Source organism: Polypterus senegalus, chromosome 4, assembly GCF_016835505.1.
Source record: "Polypterus senegalus isolate Bchr_013 chromosome 4, ASM1683550v1, whole genome shotgun sequence".
Taxonomy (NCBI): domain Eukaryota; kingdom Metazoa; phylum Chordata; class Cladistia; order Polypteriformes; family Polypteridae; genus Polypterus; species Polypterus senegalus.
This window is the reverse complement of record NC_053157.1, coordinates 181,175,901-181,199,275: the sequence shown is the minus strand read 5'-3', so window position 1 is coordinate 181,199,275 and position 23,375 is coordinate 181,175,901. Positions and strand designations below refer to the sequence as shown.

The 23,375-nt window shown below is 41.5% G+C and overlaps 1 protein-coding gene across 1 annotated transcript in view; it reads left to right on the top strand.

The window, feature by feature from the left end:
• The window catches only part of poln (polymerase (DNA directed) nu), a 323,190-nt gene that overhangs the window by 29,366 nt on the left and 270,449 nt on the right, over nt 1–23,375 (top strand). Inside the window, exon 4 of the mRNA XM_039751721.1 lies at nt 22,853–22,910. Coding sequence (XP_039607655.1) covers nt 22,853–22,910 — 58 coding nt within the window. The remainder of the gene's footprint in view (nt 1–22,852; nt 22,911–23,375) is intronic.

The window sequence follows — 23,375 nt, the reverse complement described above, 5'->3', positions numbered from 1 at the left end:
GTGTGTGTGTGTATATATATATATATATATATATATATATATATATATATATATATATATATATATATATATATATATATAAGGACCGAGGAGACAGCAATAAGGGTTGGGGTTTCCGCCCCGTGATATTGTACAGAACTTTCAAAAAAAAACAGGTCAAGCATAAACTAAACAGTTCATACGCGACGCCGACTCCTGGCGCCGCGCCATTTTATTGGGGAGGAGCCGGAAGTGGAGGATGCGGGAAGGACCGCAAGGGAGGATGGGAAGGATGACGCCAGGGCAAGATGGCGGAGGAAGGGCGGAAGTATCGACTGCGGTCAATCCAGGCCTATGGTGCAGGAAGGTCTTTCTTTCTATGAGGAAGCAGAGGGAGAAAGTTAATACCCACCATTCCCTGGCGGAATGGTTTCCCAGGTGCTATCGAATCAATCCGCTGCCTCCTACTGCGCGTGCGTGACACATCCCCCTTAGCCCAGGACCGCCAGGTCGGGCGGACCTAACCGAGAGGTCGTGAATACGAGAGAGGGCATCGGCATTGGCCTGAAGGGTGCCCCGCCGATAAGTGACAGTGAACTTATACGGCTGTAAGTCCAGGAACCACCTGGTGACCCGCGGATTCGACTCTTTGTGTAGGGACATCCACTGAAGTGCAGCGTGATCAGTCACCAGAGCGAATTCGACCCAGCAGGTAGTAACGGAGGTGGGTCACTGCCCACTTAATGGCCAAGGCCTCCCTCTCCACTGCCGCGCACCGGTCTCCCGTCCATCAGTTTCCGCTAAGGTACATCACAGGGTGCTCGACACCATCGACGCTTTGGCTCAGCACGGCACCCAGGCCTGTGTCCGGCGCCGGTCTGGAGAATAAACGGAGCCCAAAATCGGGCGTCCGTAACACAGGTGCCGACGTTAGGGCCTTCTTTAGGTCACTGAACGCTGTTCTGCTTTGTCGGTCCACACCACGATAGGGAGCCTTTTTGTCAGGTCAGTCAAGGGTGCTGCTCTTCGAGAAGCGGGAACAAACCGGCGGTAGTAACTCGCAAGCCCCAAGAAAGCCTGCACCTGTTTCTTGGTATTCGGACGGGCCATTCTAAGATGTCTTTAACTTTGGAGCTCTGTGGCCGCACCTGTCCTTGTCCCACGAGGTAGCCTAAATATTTGGCCTCCTTTAATCCAAAAACACTTCCGGGGTTTATGCGGAGGCCGGCTTTAGCCAGTGTTCGGAGGACAGCTGCGACCTGCAGTAGATGCTCCTCCCAGGTGCCGGAATAGATGACAACGCCATCCAGGTAGGCGGCACTATAGGACTGGTGGGGCTTCAGCACTCTATCTACCAGACGCTGGAAGGTCGCCGGGCCCGTGCAGCCCAAATGGGAGGACCTTGTACTGCCAGTGCCCGCTAGGGGTGCTAAAGGCCGCTTTTCCTTTGCGGATGCCGTTAAAGGAATTTGCCAATACCCTTTGTCATGTCAAGGGTAGTCAGATATCGAGCCGCACTCCAGCCGCCAAGGAGGTCGCCAATGCGGGCATGGGGTAGGCATCGAACTTGGAGATCTGATTCAGACGCCTAAAGTCATTACAGAACCTCCAGGAGCCGCCTGGCTTGGAGACGAGGACAATAGGGCTGGACCAGGGACTATGGCTCTCTTCAATTATGTCCATGTCCAACATACGCTTCACCTCCAGTTCGACCTCTGCGCTGCTTTGCCTCCGGAGTCGGTAGGGCCTCTCCCGGACGATTACACCGGCTCCGTGACTATATCGTGGCAATCAGCGTCCGTCCGCCGGGTGACTCGCCACTACCTCGGGATGGCTCGGAGTGTTTGGGCTAACTCCTGCCGCTGCTTGGGGTCAGCTCTTCGCCGAGGTTAAGGGCAGTTGTGCTTGCGAAAGGGAGAGTGACCTATGGGAGCCGGGGAGCTCCTCTCTATCTCTCCAGGGCTTTAACAGGTTGACATGATAGATCCTCTCACTTTCGGTCGACGCATTGGGCTGTTTCACCAAATAGTCGACGAGTCCTTTCTCTCCTTAACCTCGTAAGGCCCTTGCCAGTGAGCGAGCAGCTTCGAAAGTGGGAGGTCGGGACGAGCACCATAACTCGGTCCCCCGGGCGGAACTCCCTGAGGACGGAGTTGCGGTTGTAACACCGGCCTGCGCTGCTTGCGCACGAGTCGCGTGCTCTTTTAGGAGGGGCCTGATCTTTGTGAGTCGGTCGCGCAGTTGCGCCACGCATCTCAAAATGTTAGAGGAGGGAAGAGCCTCGCCTCCCAGCCTTCTTTTAGGATGTCGAGGATTCCCGGGGTTGTCGCCCGTATAGTAATTCAAATGGGGAGAAGCCTGTAGAGGCCTGGGGTACCTCCCGTAGGCAAAAGCACGGCGGGAGGAGCTGGTCCCAGTTCCTGCCGCCCGCGCTGACTACCTTGCGGAGCATCTGCTTAAGCGCCTGATTAAACGCTCACCAACCCGCCAGTTTGCGGGTGATAGACTGACGCTTTCAGGTGCTTTATCTGCAGTAATTTGGCTACCTCCTTGAACGTATCCGAAGTGAAGGGTACCCTGGTCCGTGAGGACCTCCTTGGGTATGCCCACGCGTGAAAACAAATTAACCAGTTCCCGTGCGATGCTTTTAGTATTAGCGGAGCGCAGGGGAACCGCCTCTGGGTACCGGGTGGCATAGTCCACCATGACTAGGATATACTTGTGGCCACGGGTTGAGGGCTCCAGGGTCCCACCAAATCGACCCCTATCCTTTCAAAGGGGATGTCCACGAGGGGAATAGGGACTAGAGGAGCACGGTCCCTCCTAGGAATCTGGCGGGTCTGGCACTCCGGACAGGATTGACAGAACAGCGGACCTCCTCATTGATCCCAGGCCAGTAAAAGCGGAGCTTAATCCTCTCCAGTGTTTTTCGCCCCAGGTGGGCCTAGGAGGTGAGCATGTGCCAACTCGCATATCTCCCGCCGGAAGGTACGCTGAATTAGCAACAACTTCCGCACCTCGCCTCATGGGTAGCCACCGGTACAACAGATCATTCTCAAGGACAAAGAAGGGTTCCCGCGGTGTGGATCCGTCCGCTGTTGAGCTGTTAGGCAGAACGACGCATTCCGGCAAAGCGCAGGGAGTCATCATTCCACTGCTCCCTCTTAAAGGAGGCCGGCGTGGACCGAAATTGATGGTCCAGGCCGCCGAGAGGGTCTTGGGGCCTGGGCCCGGGAAGAGTTCCCTGGCTAGTCCCTTCTCCGGCGGAATCTTCCGGGTCAAGGTCCGTAGCCACGAAAGGTCCCCGAGACACCAGCCATAGGGCCTGCCCTTGTGCACGGCGTGGAGGCCGCGGAGGGGTGCCTTTTCCCCTCATAACAAGATCCAACGAGGCCCCGAGCGCGTAATGGCTTACCGCTGATTCTTTTAGACCAGTCTTGTCCCAAAATCACTGGGAAGGGGGTCAGGTAACACAGCGACCGCCATTTGATTGGTTCCCCTTCCAGGTGACATAGCAGTGAGCGGAACGATATGACCTAGTCCCCCCATGCACACAGGTGACCAACAAATGCTGTTTTAACCACTGTTGCGTAAGACAAAACGGCGAGCAACAATGGTAATGTTGCTGCCGGAATCAAACAAAGCCACCACGGCGCGCCCATTTAGCAACACCACTCCCGATTCGACTCGCCAAGGGATGCGGCGGGTACAATACCTCTCCGCGATGTCCAGCTGCAGTCCATAGGCTCCGGGCGATGTGATGGGGCAGTTTGGCAGCAGGTGACCGGTCTCGCCACACTTGAAACAGCGGCGGACCCGCCTCTCTGGCTCTGGCTGGCGCTTCTGCAGCGCGTCGAGGGGCTCGGGTGGCCGCCCGCCCCTGCCGGTTCCCGCGAGCAGGCTTTTCTGACCCCCAAGTCGGAGGACCGCCAACTGACGCTCCAGGACGCCGAGGAGGCCCGACATGTTCTGATAGGCGTGTCCCCGACCTGCTGGGCGAGGGAACTGGGCATCGATTGACCAGGCCTTCACAGGCCACCCGCTCGACCACTTTCCGCCCGCCGGGCCTCTGGCCGTAGCCAGCGCCCATCTTGCCCCAGAACTCAACGCCTGGGCGCGAAGGGCTTTTCAGGGTCAAAGACCCAGTTCCGCCATTCGCCGCCTGCTGGCCCGGCTAATGCCGTAGGGCCAGTATTTCGGGCTTGAGGAGGTCGTAATTAGCGCCTCCTCCTCAGGGAGGTCATAATAGGCCCGCAGCGCTGGTCCTTCAGGTATGGCGCCAGATGGACGCCCACTGACCGCTGCCACTGCTCCGGGTGGCCGTCCTCTCAAACATGCCCAGGTAGGCATCGACGCCCTCCGGCGGGCCCATCGGACTAAAGGATGAGGCGGCTGCCTGGGCGGGTCTGGTCTCGCCCCTGGGCTTCCACTAACCTGGCCTCGTGGCCTCCAGCTCCCGGTGGTGGCGGCTTGCGCAGCTGCAGCGCCTGGAGCTGGTCATTCATCGCTGCAGCACCGTGTTGAGGTCCTGTCCCTCCGTCATTCCGGGATCTCTATCCTGCCGGCTACGCCACTTGTAAAGGACCGAGGAGACAGTAAAGGGTTGGGGTTTCCGCCCGTATATTGTACAGAACTTTCCAAAAAAAAACAGGTCAAGCATAAACTAAACAGTTCATACGCGACGCCGACTCCTGGCGCCGCGCCATTTTATTGGGGAGGAGCCGGAAGTGGAGGGATGCGGGAAGGACCGCAAGGGAGGATGGGAAGGATGACGCCAGGGCAAGATGGCGGAGGAAGGGCGGAAGTATCGCGACTGCGGTCAATCCAGGCCTATGGTGCAGGAAGGTCTTTCTTTCTATGAGGAAGCAGAGGGAGAAAGTTAATACCCGCCATTCCCTGGCGCGAATGGTTTCCCAGGTGCTATCGAATCAATCCGCTGACCTCCTACTGCTCAAGCGTGACAATATATATATATATGTGTATATATATATGTGTATATATATATATATGTGTATATATATATGTGTGTATATATATATATATATGTATATATATATATATATGTGTGTATATATATATATATATGTATGTGTATATATATATATATATATATGTATTTATATATATATATATGTGTATATATATTTGTATATATATACAGTGGTGTGAAAAACTATTTGCCCCCTTCCTGATTTCTTATTCTTTTGCATGTTTGTCACACAAAATGTTTCTGATCATCAAACACATTTAACCATTAGTCAAATATAACATAAGTAAACACAAAATGCAGTTTTTAAATGATGGTTTTTATTATTTAGGGATAAAAAAATCCAAACCTACATGGCCCTGTGTGAAAAAGTAATTGCCCCTGAACCTAATAACTGGTTGGGCCACCCTTAGCAGCAATAACTGCAATCAATCGCTTTGCGATAACTTGCAATGAGTCTTTTACAGTGCTCTGGAGGAATTTTGGCCCACTCATCTTTGCAGAATTGTTGTAATTCAGCTTTATTTGAGGGTTTTCTAGCATGAACCGCCTTTTTAAGGTCATGCCATAGCATCTCAATTGGATTCAGGTCAGGACTTTGACTAGGCCACTCCAAAGTCTTCATTTTGTTTTTCTTCAGCCATTCAGAGGTGGATTTGCTGGTGTGTTTTGGGTCATTGTCCTGTTGCAGCACCCAAGATCGCTTCAGCTTGAGTTGACGAACAGATGGCGGACATTCTCCTTCAGGATTTTTGGTAGACAGTAGAATTCATGGTTCCATCTATCACAGCAAGCCTTCCAGGTCCTGAAGCAGCAAAACAACCCCAGACCATCACACTACCACCACCATATTTTACTGTTGGTATGATGTTCTTTTCTGAAATGCTGTGTTCCTTTTACGCCAGATGTAACGGGACATTTGCCTTCCCAAAAGTTCAACTTTTGTCTCATCAGTCCACAAGGTATTTTCCCAAAAGTCTTGGCAATCATTGAGATGTTTCTTAGCAAAATTGAGACGAGCCCTAATGTTCTTTTGCTTAACAGTGGTTTTGCCTTGGAAATCTGCCATGCAGGCCGCTTTTGCCCAGTCTCTTTCTTATGGTGGAGTCGTGAACACTGACCTTAATTGAGGCAAGTGAGGCCTGCAATTCTTTAGACGCTTGTCCTGGGGTTTTTTGTGACCTCTCGGATGAGTCGTCTCTGCGCTCTTGGGGTAATTTTGGTCGGCTGGCCACTCCTGGGAAGGTTCACCACTGTTCCATGTTTTTGCCATTTGTGGATAATGGCTCTCACTGTGGTTCGCTGGAGTCCCAAAGCTTTAGAAATGGCTTTATAACCTTTACCAGACTGATAGATCTCAATTACTTCTGTTCTCATTTATTCCTGAATTTCTTTGGATCTTGGCATGATGTCTAGCTTTTGAGGTGCTTTTGGTCTACTTCTCTGTGTCAGGCAGCTCCTATTTAAGAGATTTCTTGATTGAAACAGGTGTGGCAGTAATCAGGCCTGGGGGTGGCTATGGAAATTGAACTCAGGTGTGATACACCACAGTTAGGTGATTTTTTAACAAGGGGGCAATTACTTTTTCACACAGGGCCATGTAGGTTTGGATTTTTTCTCCCTAAATAATACAACCATCATTTAAAAACTGCATTTTGTGTTTACTTGTCTTATATTTGACTAATGGTTAAATGTGTTTGATGATCAGAAACATTTTGTGTGACAAACATGCAAAAGAATAAGAAATCAGGAAGGGGGCAAATAGTTTTTCACACCACTGTATATGTGTATATATATATGTGTATATGTGTATATATATATGTGTATATATGTGTATATGTATATACAGTATATGTATGTATATGTATATATGTATGTATATGTATATGTATATGTGTATGTATGTATATATATGTATGTATATATATATCTATGTATATATATGGATGTATATATATATATATATATATATATATATATATGTGGGTATATGTACACTCACCTAAAGGATTATTAGGAACACCATACTAATACGGTGTTTGACCCCTTTTCGCCTTCAGAACTGCCTTAATTCTACGTGGCATTGATTCAATAAGGTGCTGAAAGCATTCTTTAGAAATGTTGGCCCATATTGATAGGATAGCATCTTGCAGTTGATGGAGATTTGTGGGATGCACATCCAGGGCATGAAGCTCCCGTTCCACCACATCCCAAAGATGCTCTATTGGGTTGAGATCTGGTGACTGTGGGGGCCATTTTAGTACAGTGAACTCATTGTCATGTTCAAGAAACCAATTTGAAATGTTTCGAGCTTTGTGACATGGTGCATTATCCTGCTGGAAGTAGCCATCAGCCATGGTGGTCATGAAGGGATGGACATGGTCAGAAACAATGCTCAGGTAGCCCGTGGCATTTAAAAGATGCCCAATTGGCACTAAGGGGCCTAAAGTGTGCCAAGAAAACATCCCCCACACCATTACACCACCACCACTAGCCTGCACTGTGGTAACAAGGCATGATGGATCCATGTTCTCATTCTGTGTACGCCAAATTCTGGCTCTACCATTTGAATGTCTCAACAGAAATTGAGACTCATCAGACCAGGTAACATTTTTCCCATCTTCAACTGTCCAATTTTGTTGAGCTTGTGCAAATTGTAGCCTCTTTTTCCTATTTGTAGTGGAGATAAGTGCCCGGTGGGGTCTTCTGCTGTTGTAGCCCATCCGCATCAAGGTTGAGCGTGTTGTGGCTTCACAAATGCTTTGCTGCATACCTCGGTTGTAACGAGTGGTTATTTCAGTCAAAGTTGCTCTTCTATCAGCTTGAATCATTCGGCCCATTCTCCTCTGACCTCTAGCATCAACAAGGAATTTTCGCCCACAGGACTGCCGTATACTGGATGTGTTTCCCTTTTCACATCATTCTTTGTAAACCCTAGAAATGGTTGTGCGTGAAAATCCCTGTAACTGAGCAGATTGTGAAATACTCAGACCGGCCCGTCTGGCACCAACAACCATGCCACTCTCAAAATTGCTTAAATCACCTTTCTTTCCCATTCTGATATTCAGTTTGGAGTTCAGGAGATTGTCTTGACCAGGACCACACCCCTAAATGCATTGAAGCAACTGCCATGTGATTGGTTGATTAGATAATTGCATTAATGAGAAATTGAACAGGTGTTCCTAATAATCCTTTAGGTGAGTGTATATATGTATGGATATGTATATATATATATATATATATATATATATATATATATATATATATATATATATATATATATATATATATATATATATGTATATATATATATATATATATATATATATATATATATATATACCTGTATATATGAAAGCATCACTCACAACAGTGACAAAACAATTACATTGACAATCATGTTGTGTTATATTCAAAATGTTTCCTTTTCTTTTTATTACTTCTTTAACACACTACTTCTCCGCTGCGAAGCGTAGGTATTTTGCTAGTTGTTAATATTTAGTAAAGCCACATTTAAGGCTGGAAGAGCAGGGCTGAATAGGAGTGTTATGGCTGCTTGAAATGGTACTTGTTGTTCATGTTTATGCCACTTTTTATAGATTTTTTATTTAATCTATGCTGTAATCTGTTACTATAGTTCAAGTACAGTGCACATCTATTGGTGATATGGTAATTAAATTATTTGCATTTACACCACCTAGTCCAGGTTTTTCAGTTAACCTATTTTTACGTTATTATAGTGCTAATACAGTTCCCATCTAAAGGTGAACTCACTACAGAATTATTACATCCTAACACTGTGTTTACAGAAAACATTAGGACTAAAATTGCATAGTCAAAAAGACAGATTTCTTTCGAGATGATATTGGAGAGAACCCAAGCAGCGCGTCACTTAGTTGATGTAGCCTAGGAGTTGCTGAATCTGACTCTCCAGAGCCTGGAGTTCGTTGACAACATGCTGCAGTTCCCATGAAGTAATGGCTGCTTCTCAGACTGGGCTTAGTTACTAGCACAGAGGTTGGCTTGGTAAAGTGGATCTCAGCTTTCAGGTCCACAGAGAAAAGAGGTTGTCCGCTTTCAGCTTGTTTTGTCTTGTTAGAGTAATATTACTCTACTTTCACCTTTTGTATTATTAATATGTAGCCTTTGTCAGAATGTCTCAAATCTCCCAGACTTACCACTGTTTATAAGGTGCTGTACCATATAACTCCCCCCCCACCTTCCCTTCTACATATATAATCTCAGGCAATTAGGTGTAGTAAAAAGCAAGCAGGAGTTAAGTTACACTTTAAACAGTGTATTATTGATAATATTCATAAATAATAACAATATGCAAAGTACATTTGAATATTGGCAACCATACAACCTGATAAATGGTGATGTGTAGTTTCAGGCAGCACACAGACTTATTAGTTACTTAAAATGTCTCTAGTTAAGTTGTCAGCTTTCTTCAGAACAGGCTGCATGCCTGTCTCAATATGGCTGCCGAGTTGTGCTCTTCATTGTGTTGTTCTTTTCAGTTCATGGCGTGAGATGTTTTTTCATCAGTTTGGGGTGAGAGAGAGAGAGTGTGGTACAACAAGCAAATTTAATAGTTTTTTTTTTTGGTGCCGTGACCCGGTTTTCTGTCTAACCCCTAGAACCAATAGAATGTCGTGGTACTTAAAAGCTTCTGATACAAGCTAGTTCCAAACAGCCATACTTCAGACCAATGAGGGAATAGAACACCTTCACACCTGCCCTCCAAACCATGTGTTAAAGTAAAGCTTGGCAGTTAGGCAGCCTGGCTTTCCTTTGGGGGTTGATTGAGAGACTTTAGCAGAGAAATATTGGTCAAATTTGTTTGAGGCACTTCCCCCCAACCCTGTTGTAAAATTCGAAGAGACTCATTCCTAAAAGGGGGGTAAACATGAATGCTTCTCACTAATGTAACACTAATATTACATTGCTTTGCCTAAGTTATAAATAAAGACATACAAAATATTTATGAACTTGTATGCAAAATTTCACATCATAACACAGCCCCCCAGGGAGTTAGTGGCTCAGCAGCATTTTGGTATCGAATAGAGAACAGGTTTCAGAGAGTGCAAGTGCATTTTTCAAAGAGGGAGAAGATATGAGTGCAGCTAATTTTTGAAGGAAGGTGTGATGACCCCAGGTGGCTAGATAAAGGCCATTTCCATTTACAGGACCAGTTCCTGCTCATAGGTGTATTATTTTGTCCATCAAAGTTATCATTCATTGATTTATAGCTCTTTGTTCGGATTTAAGTGTCCATTTGGACCTCCTTGTTTCAGGGATGTCATTTCAACTCAGATTTACACTTTTGTTATTAGATGAAGTACAGGATGACTAAGAATATTACAGTCTGCAGTAAAGCCGTTTTCTCAGAAATCCAGGTTTGGGGTGATGCTGGATTTCTGCAATTCTGTTAAATCTGCTGTGTTAATAGGCCTTTTATGCCACAAAAAAGCCTAGCAGAATGAGCAGTGCCCACTTTGTTCTACAACAAATTAATAACAAGTGAGAACATACATTAGTAATACACAAGTGTATATATGTTTTTGTAGGTTTATATACACATGCATGTATAAACATGTTTATGGTTATGTATATATCTGCATTACATTAGTTCAATTTCAGCTTTTTTTATAACACTATTAAAACAGTATAATTAGAATATAAAATATTTAATCACACTATATAAAGTACAGTGGTGCCTCATACTTTGAATGATTCTAACTTCAAAAGTTACAGAGTTTGCTAAAGTTGAGCAAAATATGATCCGGAGTTTGAACGATCCAGCTATGTTCGAACTGTGCGCATGGTGAAAAAAATGCAGCCATAGATGGCGCTTATGCAGCGAGCATAAACATCATGTGTTAGTACACCAGCTGTTGTTTACATACAGACATGATCCTCCCACCCCCAAACCCATACCCTCCCTGTTTTCTTACTGGAGTCTCCGGTCCTGTCCTCCTGGGGTACTGTGTGGCCTGCTAACTCTATTGCTGTATCTGGAATAAGTGAATGAAGCTAGGTCTCTGTAATTAGCAGAATGCAACTGTCATTAACAGTAGAATCCCTGAAGCCTACGAAAAAAGTAATACAAAGCCACCTTAAATTCCTTCGCACCTCTCTATCAAAGTCTTTTGTTTTGTAAATGTGTCAAGCAGCATGCAGCCTGCTATCCCATCCCTGACCGATGCAGCTTTAGTTGTATGCCAAGTTTTCCCAGCTCAAGTCTATCTGGGTGTGAGGTGCTTGGAGTTGTATAGGGTAAAGAAAGGATAAAGAAAGACATAAAGAAAAGCGAGAAGGCAAGGGAAAAGGCAAATGAGAAGCTGCGACTGCAGGAATTAAGAAAGCTGATCCCGGCACTATTCTGAAACATAATAGTGAGTCATAGCCGTTCTTGATATGGCAAGGATAAATAATCTACTGTGTGATCTATTTGTTAAGATACAGGTTTTTATTATTATATATCCTCATTATTACTCGGACGCTATCTGTCTGTTTTACATCATACCCTTGGTTTATTGTTATTGCTATTATTGTATTAAGACTTATTATGCTTACTAGCAAAATACCCGCACTTCGCAGCGGCAAAGTACTGCCTTAAAAGTTTTATTAAGAAGAAATTTAAATCTTTTTAAACTGAAGGAAAATATAACAATAAATATTTGTTAAGGATCTCTTTGTATACCACATTGTGAGTTCAGCCCTCCGGTTGTAATATGACCAAGCTGTGCGCTGAGCTTACTCTTAAGCATGCAACGTACAGTTGGCCATGTGAACAGTAATCTTGTTTCAAATCTCACAGCTTGGATTGCTGCTGTCATAATCGGTTTGAGTTTCATGGTTTGTTTCAATTACGACAGTATTTGTAGGACTTGATGTGTTGAAGTGACATTCGGCATCTGTCAAGCGTTGTAAGCACACAACCGGTTTCATCGATAAAATCACATCCAGCTTTTAAGAGTTTAAACATTCATAAACATCAAAGTGTCCACTACTGAAATCGCCACCTGTGAATCTAAGATGTTTAAGAGGCATTGGCGGTTGTCGAAAGTTGTAAAATATTTGGCCATTTCGGTACACTTGAAAGCAACAACCGAACAATTCAGCGGCAGCCATCAACTCACATGCAGAACCATAGGTGAAGGTCTTAAGCATTTCACTCTTCTAGTGCTCCTGTGTAGTATAATTATCTCCTGTACCGTCATCAGTCCACACCTTGAACCTGTCCCAGGATTTCAATACATAAGACACAATGTTCCTCCGGATATCAAGAGTGAGCCTGATATGGCCGTGCAATATGTAACAAAGAGAATGGAAAAGGTAGGTGCCATCTCCGGGCATGGAAACCACTCGGTAAGTGACAGTTCTTTGATCGATAGTGATCACCTTGATAGACATGTTAATGGGGGTACGGTTGGAATGATAAAGGAAATGGGTACCTGAGCAATGTAAAGTAAGTCTAAAATACCTATACAATAACTATAATTGTAATAAACAAACAATAAAACAGCGGAGAAGCCGTGGATTAAACAACAAGGCTGTAGTTATCAGTAGGGAGACGTGAATCCCGTGGCGAAGCAAGGAAGGGAATGTAGAGACCGGAGCGACGGACGGTCTTATATAGGCAGGCAGCCAACAATGGGGGAGGCGTTTGGATGGGGGACCCAACGCCACCTCACGCGGTGACCGAGCTGCAGGCTATGGACGTATATATGTACGTAAGTAGGATTCAGTTAGTGTTGGGAACCCGTGTACCAAATTTCTTGAAGATGGGCCCATAAGTAACAAAGACTGTTAAAAAGTTCAATATGGCGGCCGACAGTGGCATCATACCACCGAAATAAGTACGTACATTGGTTTTGGTTAGTGCAGGGAAGCCGCCTACCAAATTTCAAGAAGATTGGGCCATAAATAAGAAAGTTCAACATCGCGGCCGTTGTTGACCGTTATGACCATTACGCGTACAATTTCGAAATGAAACCTGCTTAACTTTTGTAAGTAAGCTGTAAGGAATGAGCCTGCCAATTTTCAGCCTTTTACCTACACGGGAAGTTGGAGAATTAGTGACGTTGGAAAGTTCAATATGGCGGCCGACAGTGGCATCATACCACCGAAATAAGTACCAAATTTCAGCCTTCTCCCTACACGGGAAGTTGGAGAATTAGTGACGTTGGAAAGTTCAATTTGGCGGCTGACAGTGGCGTCATACCACCGAAATATACCATATATATACAAATCTACATATATATCTACATATACTGTATATATATTAGGGGTGGGACTCGATTAAAAAAATTAATCCAATTAATTAGAGGTACTTAATTGTAATAATTAATCTTGATTAATCGTATGTAATCGCACACGTAAATTTGTCCCAAATCGGAAATGTTTTTTTTTAATTTAAAAGGGTTTTAGTGGGCGACAGAATCAAATAATAGACATGGACATGAATATTGTAAACTCAAGCTGTTTTAATTTCTGAAAAAAAATGCTTTTAAACTGCATTTGAATTCAAAACAGAAACAAAAATATCATCCCTGGTTAAAATTGGGCAGACTTAAAAATAAAGTGGTAGTTTAAGTACTTTAAGTACATTTTCAGAATGGTATTGTCTTTAAATAATAATAACCAAAATTTCAACATAAAGTGCAGTTTTTCTTCTTAAAAAAATAAGTCAGAAACATAAAAGGTAATTTGACCAACTTAATCTTTAAACTCTGAGTAACCTTAGCCAAAATAATTTTGTACATTAGGCTAAAACAGTGTGATCATTGAACATTTTGTAATTAGATGTAATTAGAATTACTAACGGTCACGGAAGTCCAATGATCCCCAGTAAGAGCCACAAAGTCCGCTTTCTGTAATGCATCTAATTTTGCTTGCTTTTCAGTGTGCACAAAACCATGCTTTTATCAAGGCTTCGCTCGGGTAGTTTTTTGAAATGAAATTTGCCTCCGATCAGTCGTTGGAACGCACTTTATTCCGACTCTAACATTTTTGTAGCTGTGATGTGTGCATCAGTGTAATCGATGTACCAGGAAATCATGCATTGACAAAAGTTCCCCTTTGTTTGGAATTGAAAGTGTGATTAAATGCGTTATTTTTTGTTATGGAGTACATGCATCGAAACTTCTCAGCTGTGCTTGTGCTAAGAAAAGGAAAGATTTTAAAAATAACGTAACATGATTCTGCGTTAACCGCATATTTTTTAATACGTCCCAAACCAAGGAGATGCAAGGTTAATTAAATATAAAATAACGGTTCATGCCGTGCTTTGTTTCCACAGTAACTGTACTTATGAATATGCTTGTATTTATGAATACGCTTGTATGCATCACTTGCTTCATAATCTTTTTCTGCCTTCTCAATTGTGAAATGTCACACGAAACTCCACCCCCTACGGCCATCCAGCTCAACTCCATTACATTATATGGAGAAAAATAGCTTCCAGTTATGACCATTATGCGTAGAATTTCGAAATGAAACCTGCCCAACTTTTGTAAGTAAGCTGTAAGGTATGAGCCTGCCAAATTTCAGCCTTCTACCTACACGGGAAGTTGGAGAATTAGTGATGAGTCATTGAGTGAGTGAGTGAGTCAGTGAGGACTTTGCCTTTTATTAGTATAGATTCTGGACCACTTTCTAACACCATTCCCCGAGTTTATTATATATTAAGATTGCTGAAGATTATATATATGTTAAGTTCATAGCTTGTTGATGATAAAATTTTAGGCATATAGTATTTAGACTATATTGGTAATAGATATCTCTATTTATTTTAATCCTAAAATGCCGCTGCGTGGGGGCTTGTTTTGCTTTGTACGTGCTCTGTCTCTGGGTATGTCAGAGGACTGGGACTGTGTGAAGTGGGGTCTAGCCTCATGTGGGGAGGCAAAATGGGAAGGTGAGGGGTTAACGGGGGGAGAGAAAGAGAGCAGGCTATATCTAAACCTAATCTGTCCTTTTAATCTTTATAATTATAACTACCAATGTAATAATAGGCTGCATATCAATAACTCATGGGGAAATAGGAAGTTAAGGCTGAAGCTGTCTCACTTCCAGTTAAGACTATAAAATGATATCAAAAATTAAGAATCAATATCTCCATGATGGGACAGTTAACTTCGTGAGCTGGAATGTTAAAGACCCGAATCACGAATTAAAGAGAAAGAAAGTACTCTCGCACTTAACAGGTTTAAACGCTAAAATAATATTTTTACAGGAGACCCAGTTACTAAGCAAGGATCAGTTCCGGCTGCCAAAGGACTGGACTGGCCAAATGTTCCATTCTAGCTTTACAAAGAAAACTAGAGGTGTGGGAATTCTCATACATAGAACAGTCTCATTTGTAGCATCAGATGTAGCATTAGATCCCGAAGGGAGATATATGATGGTCATGGGAGACTTATCTAACTGTAAAATGATTTTGAAAAATGCTTATGCACCTAATGTTGTTGATAAGGAATTTATACAAAATTTATTTGCATCCATTCCCAATTTGAACACTTATAAAATTATAATGGCTGTGGACTTTAATTGTGTTTTAAATCCACTCTTGGATAGGACTGCTACCACAGGGGGGGACGACATCTAACACTGCAAAGATAATTACAAAGTTTATAACTGATCACAACTTATCAGACCCCTTTTTAAAGCCAAACGCAAGAACATATTTTTTCTATTCACCAGTACATCATTGCTACTCAAGAATTGATTATTTCTTTATAGATAATAATTTCATACCTTTGAATACATCTTGCAAATACCATGCTATTGTTATTTCTGACCATGCACCTCTGATCTATGAGCTAAAGTCACTATGCCCCACAAACTCACGTCGCAGATGGCGTCTCAACCCGCTTCTGTTAGCAGACGAGAATTGTATAGAATTTATATCCAAACAAATCAGTTTCTTCCTAGAGACAAATTCATCCTCAGAGATTCCTGCAGGAATACTCTGGGAAACTCTTAAGGCCTTCTTAAGAGGACAGATTATCTCATATCTTTCCCACAGAAATAAATTAGAAACCAAGAAAGTAGAAAGAAACCAAGAAAGTAGCAGAGCTAAAAGCGAAATTACTAGAATAGATGAAGAACATACCAGGCTTCCAAGCGAGACTCTACATAGGAAAAGGCAGGCTCTGCATTCAGAACTAAACCTCTTGACCACTAAAGAAACTGAACAACTAATTTATAAATCCAGACATCATTACTATGAACATGGAGAGAAAGCTAATAAGCTTTTAGCTCAACAAATTCACAAGCAAAAGAAGTCCACAATGCAATCCCAGTAATCACCAACACGAACGGAGACAAAATCATTGACCACAAAAATATAATGCACACATTCAGAGACTACTATAAATCCTTATATTCTACTGAGTTTAAAGAAGACAATACACAATCTAATGCATTTCTGGATACATTACAGATACCACAAATAGACACTTTTAGTGTGGAGGAACTCAATAAACCTCTGGCGGTATCAGAATTACTAGATGCTATAAAGTCACTTCAAGGCGGGAAAGCAGCAGGCCCTGATGGCTACCCTGCAGAATTTTATAAGAAATTCTCCGCTCAGCTAGCTCCCCTCCTATTAGCAACATTTACAGAAGCCATAGACAATCAAACTCTTCCTCAAACTTTTCGCCAAGCATTAATCACCGTTTTTCCAAAACAAAATAAGGACTTATAACAATGTGTGTCATACAGACCAATTTCACTTTTGAATAATGATGTTAAAATTCTCTCCAAAATCATAGATAGAAGGATGGAGAAAGTGCTCCCTTCGGTAATAGTACAAGATCAAACTGGATTTATCAAGGGCCGACACATATCTTCAAATCTTCGACGCCTGTTTAATGTAATATACTCATCAACAAAATCAAACACCCCAGAAATAATATCATTGGATGCAGAAAAAACATTTGACATGATTGAATGGAAATACCTTTTTACTACATTGGAGAAATTTGGGTTTGGCCCGAACATTTGTGCATGGATCAAATTTACTATACAGTGATCCCTCGCTATATCAAGCGCTTCGACTTTCGCGGCTTCACTCCATCGCGGATTTTAAATGCAAGCATAACTAAATATATATCACGGATTTTTCACTGGTTCGCAGATTTCTGCGGACAATGGTTCTTTTAATTTAAAGTACATGCTTCCTCAGTTTGTTTGCCCAGTTGATTTCATACAAGGGACGCTATTGGCGGATGGCTTAGAAGCTACCCAATCAGAGCATGTATTATGTATTAACTAAAACTCCTCAATGTTATACGATTTGCTTCCCGAGCGGTGCTTGATTGTTTGCTTTTCTCGGTCTTTCCCTGACATTCTCTGCGCCTGACGGAGGGGGTGTGAGCAGAGAGGCTGTTTGCCTAGAGGATATGGACGCTCCTCTATGAAATGCCGCTTTATCACGGTGCTTCGGCATACTTAAAAGCCTAAAAGCACGTATTGATTTTTTGATTGTTTGCTTTAATCTCACGCGCTCTCCCTCTCTCTGACGTTCTCTGCTCCTGACGGAGGGGGTTTGAGCAGAGAGGCTGTTTTCTTAGAAGATACAGACGCTACTCTAAAAAATGCTGAAAGACTACCTTCACATTGCTCCCTTCTTTGCGGCTGCTTTATCGCGGTGCGCATACTTAAAAGCCCAACAGCACGTATTGATTTTTTGATTGTTTGTTTTTCTGTCACGCTCTCTCTCTCTCTGAAATTCACTGCTCCTGACGGCGCTCCTTTGAAGAGAAGATATGTTTGCATTCTTTTAATTGTGAGAAAGAACTGTCATCTCTGTCTTGTCATGGAGCACAGTTTAAACTTTTGACTAAAGGGTGTTATTTCATGTCTAGAGGGCTCTAATAATGTTAACAATGTGGGAGAGTTTATAAGGGCTTAAAATATATAAAAATAATCATACAAACATATGGTTTCTACTTCGCGGATTTTCACCTATCGCGGGGGGATCTGGAACGCAACTTCTGCGATCGAGGAGGGATTACTGTCCAGAAGCTTCAGTTTGTATCAACATTTGTTCAGACTACTTTAAACTAGAACGTGGTACCAGACAAGGATGCCCCTTGTCACCGCTACTGTTTGCAATCGCCATTGAACCACTGGCAATACACTGTCGAAATGCTGATCAGACAAAGGGGATTATCAGGGAAGGACTGGAACAGAAAATTTGTCTATATGCAGATGATATGGTACTGTATATATCAGACCCACAAAATTCTGTCCCTGCAGTCTTAACAGCACTCACAGAATTTCAAAAGATCTCTGGTCTCAGAATTAATCTGAATAAAAGTTTACTCTTTTCAGTGAATTCTCAAGCATATAATATTAGAATAGATACCCTACCTTTTATCATTGCAGAACAGTTTAAATACCTAGGGGTAAACATCACAAGTAAACATAAAGCTCTTTATCAACAGAATTTCGTCGTCTGCATGGAAAAAATTAAGCAAGACTTGCGTAGATGGTCAACCCTTCATCATACTCTAGCTGGAAGAATTAACACTGTTAAGATGAATATTCTTCCTAAGTTCCTTTTTTTATTTCAAAACATCCAAATATACATCAATAAATCATTTTTTAAGCAATTAGATTCAACAATAACCTCATTTATTTGGAACTCAAAACATCCACGTATCCAAAGAGCGACCCTACAAAGACAAAAGACAGAAGGTGGCATGGCTCTACCTAACTTCCAGTTTTAGTACTGGGCAGCAAACATACAAGCCATAAAAACCTGGACACAAATATAAGAACAAACACAGGCTTGGTCCACAATAGAAATCAAATCCTGTAGTACTTCTTTATATACCTTGCTCTGTGCCCCAATAAATACAAGTTATCGGCAGTATACTAATAACCGAATTGTGCTTCACTCACTTAGAATATGGAACCAAAGTAGAAAGCATTTTAAGATGGAGAAGCTTTTATCTGTGGCACCTCTGCAAGAGAACCACCTCTTTCAACCTTCGCAAACATATGCAGTTTTTAATATCTGGAAAAAAAATTGGGATTAACTTACTTAGAGATCTTTATATGGACAACATCTTTGCATCCTATGAACAATTACACTCCAAATTTTACATTCCAGCTACACGTTTCTTTCACTATCTTCAAATTGGGAACTTTGTTAAACAGAACCTTCCCGATTTTCTAAATCTTGCATCCTCATCAATGCTGGAAAAAATCTTGCTCAATTTCAAGGACTCAGACACCATCTCTGAAATATTTAAAATCATTTTACAGTCCATCCCTTTCAAAGATCCGAGAAGGATACTGGGAAAAAGATCTCTCAATTAATATATCAGAAAAGGAGTGGAAAGTAGCAATGCAGAGAATTTACTCAAGCTCCATTTGCGCAAAATATACAATTATTCAACTCAAAATTATATATCGAGCACATCTGTCTCGTCTAAAACTTTCCAAAATGTTTCCAGGGCAAGATCTAACCTGCGAATGCTGCAATCAAGTTCCAGCCTCGCTGTGCCACATGTTCTGGGTCTGCACCAAATTAACATCATTCTGGGCCAAAAATTTTAATTACCTTTCAGACAGCCTTGGTCTCACAATCCCTCTTAACCCATTAACAGCTGTGTTTGGGGTTCTTCCAGATGGGTTTAAAGTGAAGAAGGACAAATAAACTGTGATTGCATTCACTAGACTTTTGGCACGCATACTTATTCTGCTAAACTGGAAAAATCCAAACTCTCCTTTGTTAAGTCAGATGTTTTATACTATTTGAAATTGGAAAAAATCAAATACTCAGTTAGAGGATCTGTACAGAATTTTTTCAAAACACGGCAGGATCTAATCAGTAATATTTTAAAATTAGCTCTTAAAGCACAGAGGAAACAATTATTTCTGTATTTCTTTTTCTTCTCCATTCGTCTCTATTGGCTTATCAAACTTATCAATTTAGGTATGTTTACAAGCCTTAAATTTTACTCCGTTAGCCTTGCTCTCTCTCTCAGGGGTGGGGGTCGACTTGTTTTCAATTCTACTTTTTGTAATAATTTATTGATTTGTATGGAATGATTGAAATAAAATTAGTAAAATTTAAAAAAAGAAAAAAAAAACAAAACTGTTGTCTCATAATCAAGAGGTTGTGGGTTTGAGTCTGAGTGTTCTCCGTTTTGAGTAGTGAGCTGCTATTATTACTATCTTAATATAATTAAAACGTACATTTGATTTAGGTCTGCAACAGTTGGTGTAAATTTTGGCAACTTGTAAAGGTGCTTTTTTAATTACTCAGTTTTATTCTGTCAGTGATGTTCAAGTGGTACAGCAAACTTCTCTCTCTCTGAGTTGGAGTTTATCACCAGTTTTTTCACAAGAGCAGCAGGTGGACGCTGATGGAGAGGTGCAAAGGAATTTAAGGTCTCCTGGGATTACAAGTTTTTTTGTTGGCTTCAGGGATTGTAGTGTTAAAACACTATGCACCATACATGAAGACAGGGACAAGCTTAAGATGTCAGTGTACATGCGTGATAGCTGAGTAGCACATGTCTTCAAGACACAGGATGGAATGCCACCTGGGCTGGCAGCTTTACAGGGTTTTAACCCTTTTAGGTTTTACACACATTGATCACTGTCACGTGACACTATTTCAATTGTTGAAGGATTTCACCTTATTTGCTGTGACAAGGGGGACCAAGAGAGCCCCTAACCATAGTCACAGCAATACAACACACATTGATATGATAAAATAAAGAATATTTATTCACAACAAGCACATTTTTGCTGCCCTTTCTCCGATAATAAGCCACATTATACAGAACAAATTAATTCTTCCTCCTGTCTACCTCCCTTTTCATTGATGTGAGGTAGTGGGCTCCCTTTTAAGCCAGACTCGGGCAGTTCTTCTCGTGATTACAGAGATGCACTAACTGCAAACAAGAATACACACTATGGCACAGTATTGGAAAGTAGCAGTGTTAACCAGAGGGTTTTAATCTCTGTGGTTAATAAACTACTTCAAACTGCATCTGGCTCAATCTCCTCTTCCATTGGAAACTGAAAAATCTCTTCACTTTTTTCATGATAACATTAAAAACCTAAATAATTCAATTACTACAAATTCATCTTCTTTTTCTATTTTTTCCCTGTTTTCCGTATCCATCTAGTTCCTTTACCAAATTTTCACCAGTTTCATCTACATTTATCAATGACCTTGGGGCCTCATGTACAAACGGTGCATATACACAAAAATGTTGTATACACCCATTTCCTCACACACTTCGAGATATATAAAAACTAAACATGGCATAAAGCCACAGACCTCTTCACGGTAGCCCCCTACCTTGCGTACACTCATTTCCACACCACTCCAAATTGGTGGCACCCAGCATCAAAGCAGTGCTACTGTTTTTGTGTCATTTACCTTTCTTTTTCATATTCACATCAATGATGTAGTATTTATCAAATACACTGAAATTAAATGCTTATTGTTCATGAATTTAATTCACTTGATTGCAGTCATTCTGTAACAGTATAATGGTGCATGGAATCTCCAAACTGTTCCATCTACCATAGCTGCTTTAGCGTTGTTAGAAGACATAGCAAATGGATGAATTAGAACAGAGTTCATATTTATAGATGATGATTGGCTTATAAGTCATTAGAAATGTTCCTATGTTCTCTCATTTCCTTTTTAAATGCTGAGAAACTTGTCTTTGCTTTTATTACATCTACTATCCCTTACTGACATGCGCCCCTTCTAATCTGTTATCAAAGCTCCAGTTTGTTCATAACTCTGCTGCAAGAGTACTTGCACAGAACCGCAACAGCTAGCACACCATCCTGCTAAGCTTCCGCTGGCTTCTTGTGTCTTACAGTATACAATGTTAAATTCTATTTAATACCTATAAAGCTTTTATTGTCTTTGCACTGAACTACATCAGTAAGCCCTTAACTTACTATACTCCTTTCTGCCCAGTAAGGTCTGCTGATTTAGGCAATCTTGCTGTTCTCCAAACTAACCTGTGCTGTATGAGTGCCAGAGCATTCAGCTCTAAAGCGCCCAGACTTTGGAACAGCCTCCCTAAATTATGAGATCAACAACAAAAAAAAAAACTTAAACTCATTTGTTCAGGAAGGCATTTAATCTACTCTGACATTCTGATGCTTCTTTCTACTTAGCTAGCTTTCCAAATGCCCAGGAATATTTCTGTTTTTACCACAAATTATTTGTTTAGGGTTTTCCTGTAGTATTTGTTTTTGTTTTGTATTTTATTCTGGTTTATTGTCTCGTGTTCTATTTCAATGCTTCATGTATCCTGCATTTATCTTTATTTATTGTTGTAAGTAGTACTATCCAATGTATGTGCTCTGTTGTTCTTTCTGAATTTCTGTGAAGCACTTTGAGCATGGGAAATGTACTGTATAAATAAAATGTTATTTGCATTGCATTTGGAATAAGAAAGTTAATTTCAAAACATTTTCCTGAAAATGTATCCCCTGACTATTTTTTTTTTTTTGCAAAAGTTCTCAAATGTTATTTAAGTTCATAAGGATCAAACATGCCAATAGGGAGATATTTAGAAACATATCTTTTGGGTTTGTTGACTTGAATGAATCTTTGTAGAGTTAATGAAATTGATTGTACTAGTTCATTATGAAGAAAAAAAAATGTGGATTCACCTTAGACAATCAAAGCATGGGTATTTGAGAAATATTTAGTTTTTGACTTAAATTGGATATCTCAACTTACTATTATCTCTAATCTAACAATCTTTCTGATGCTCTGACCAACCATTTAAACAATTTCAATGATTGACTCTAATGCATTTTTGAGTAAAACTTTTTTTGATTACACTGTGCTCTTTTTCTGTTTTTGATATTTTTCAGAATATTCAAGCCATTCCTAAGCAACCTATTCAGATCCTCAAGAGTCACTGCTGTGAAGGTAATGTACATTAAAATATCCTAATAGCCTTTACAGCAGTGTTCAAAAATGCCATGTCAGTTATTACATCTGTGATACCCAGAAGTGAAGTATTCCTACAGCCTACTTGGAAGAAGTTCCTGCCTGGGGCTTAAAAGCCCTGTGCAGTTACTATACGAGAAAACTTTGGTTTTGTACTGTTGTCATTGTGAAGAAATGAATGGTCTATCCTGACTCTGATAAAGTTTTTGGTGATACCTCTTACAACTTTAAAATTTTACGAGATAAGTAATAGAAAAGCAGTTAATTGTTATTACAGAAAGCCTATTAAAGCTGCTGCCAATATTTTTTTAATATAAAATTTTAATATGATATATTATAAAATATTTTTAAACTGGGTTAGAGCATAACAGAGAAGTGAAGTGCCACCTTCAAGGAATAAGTATGTATAACTTAAATTATTTTAAGTAGAATGTGATTTGTTAT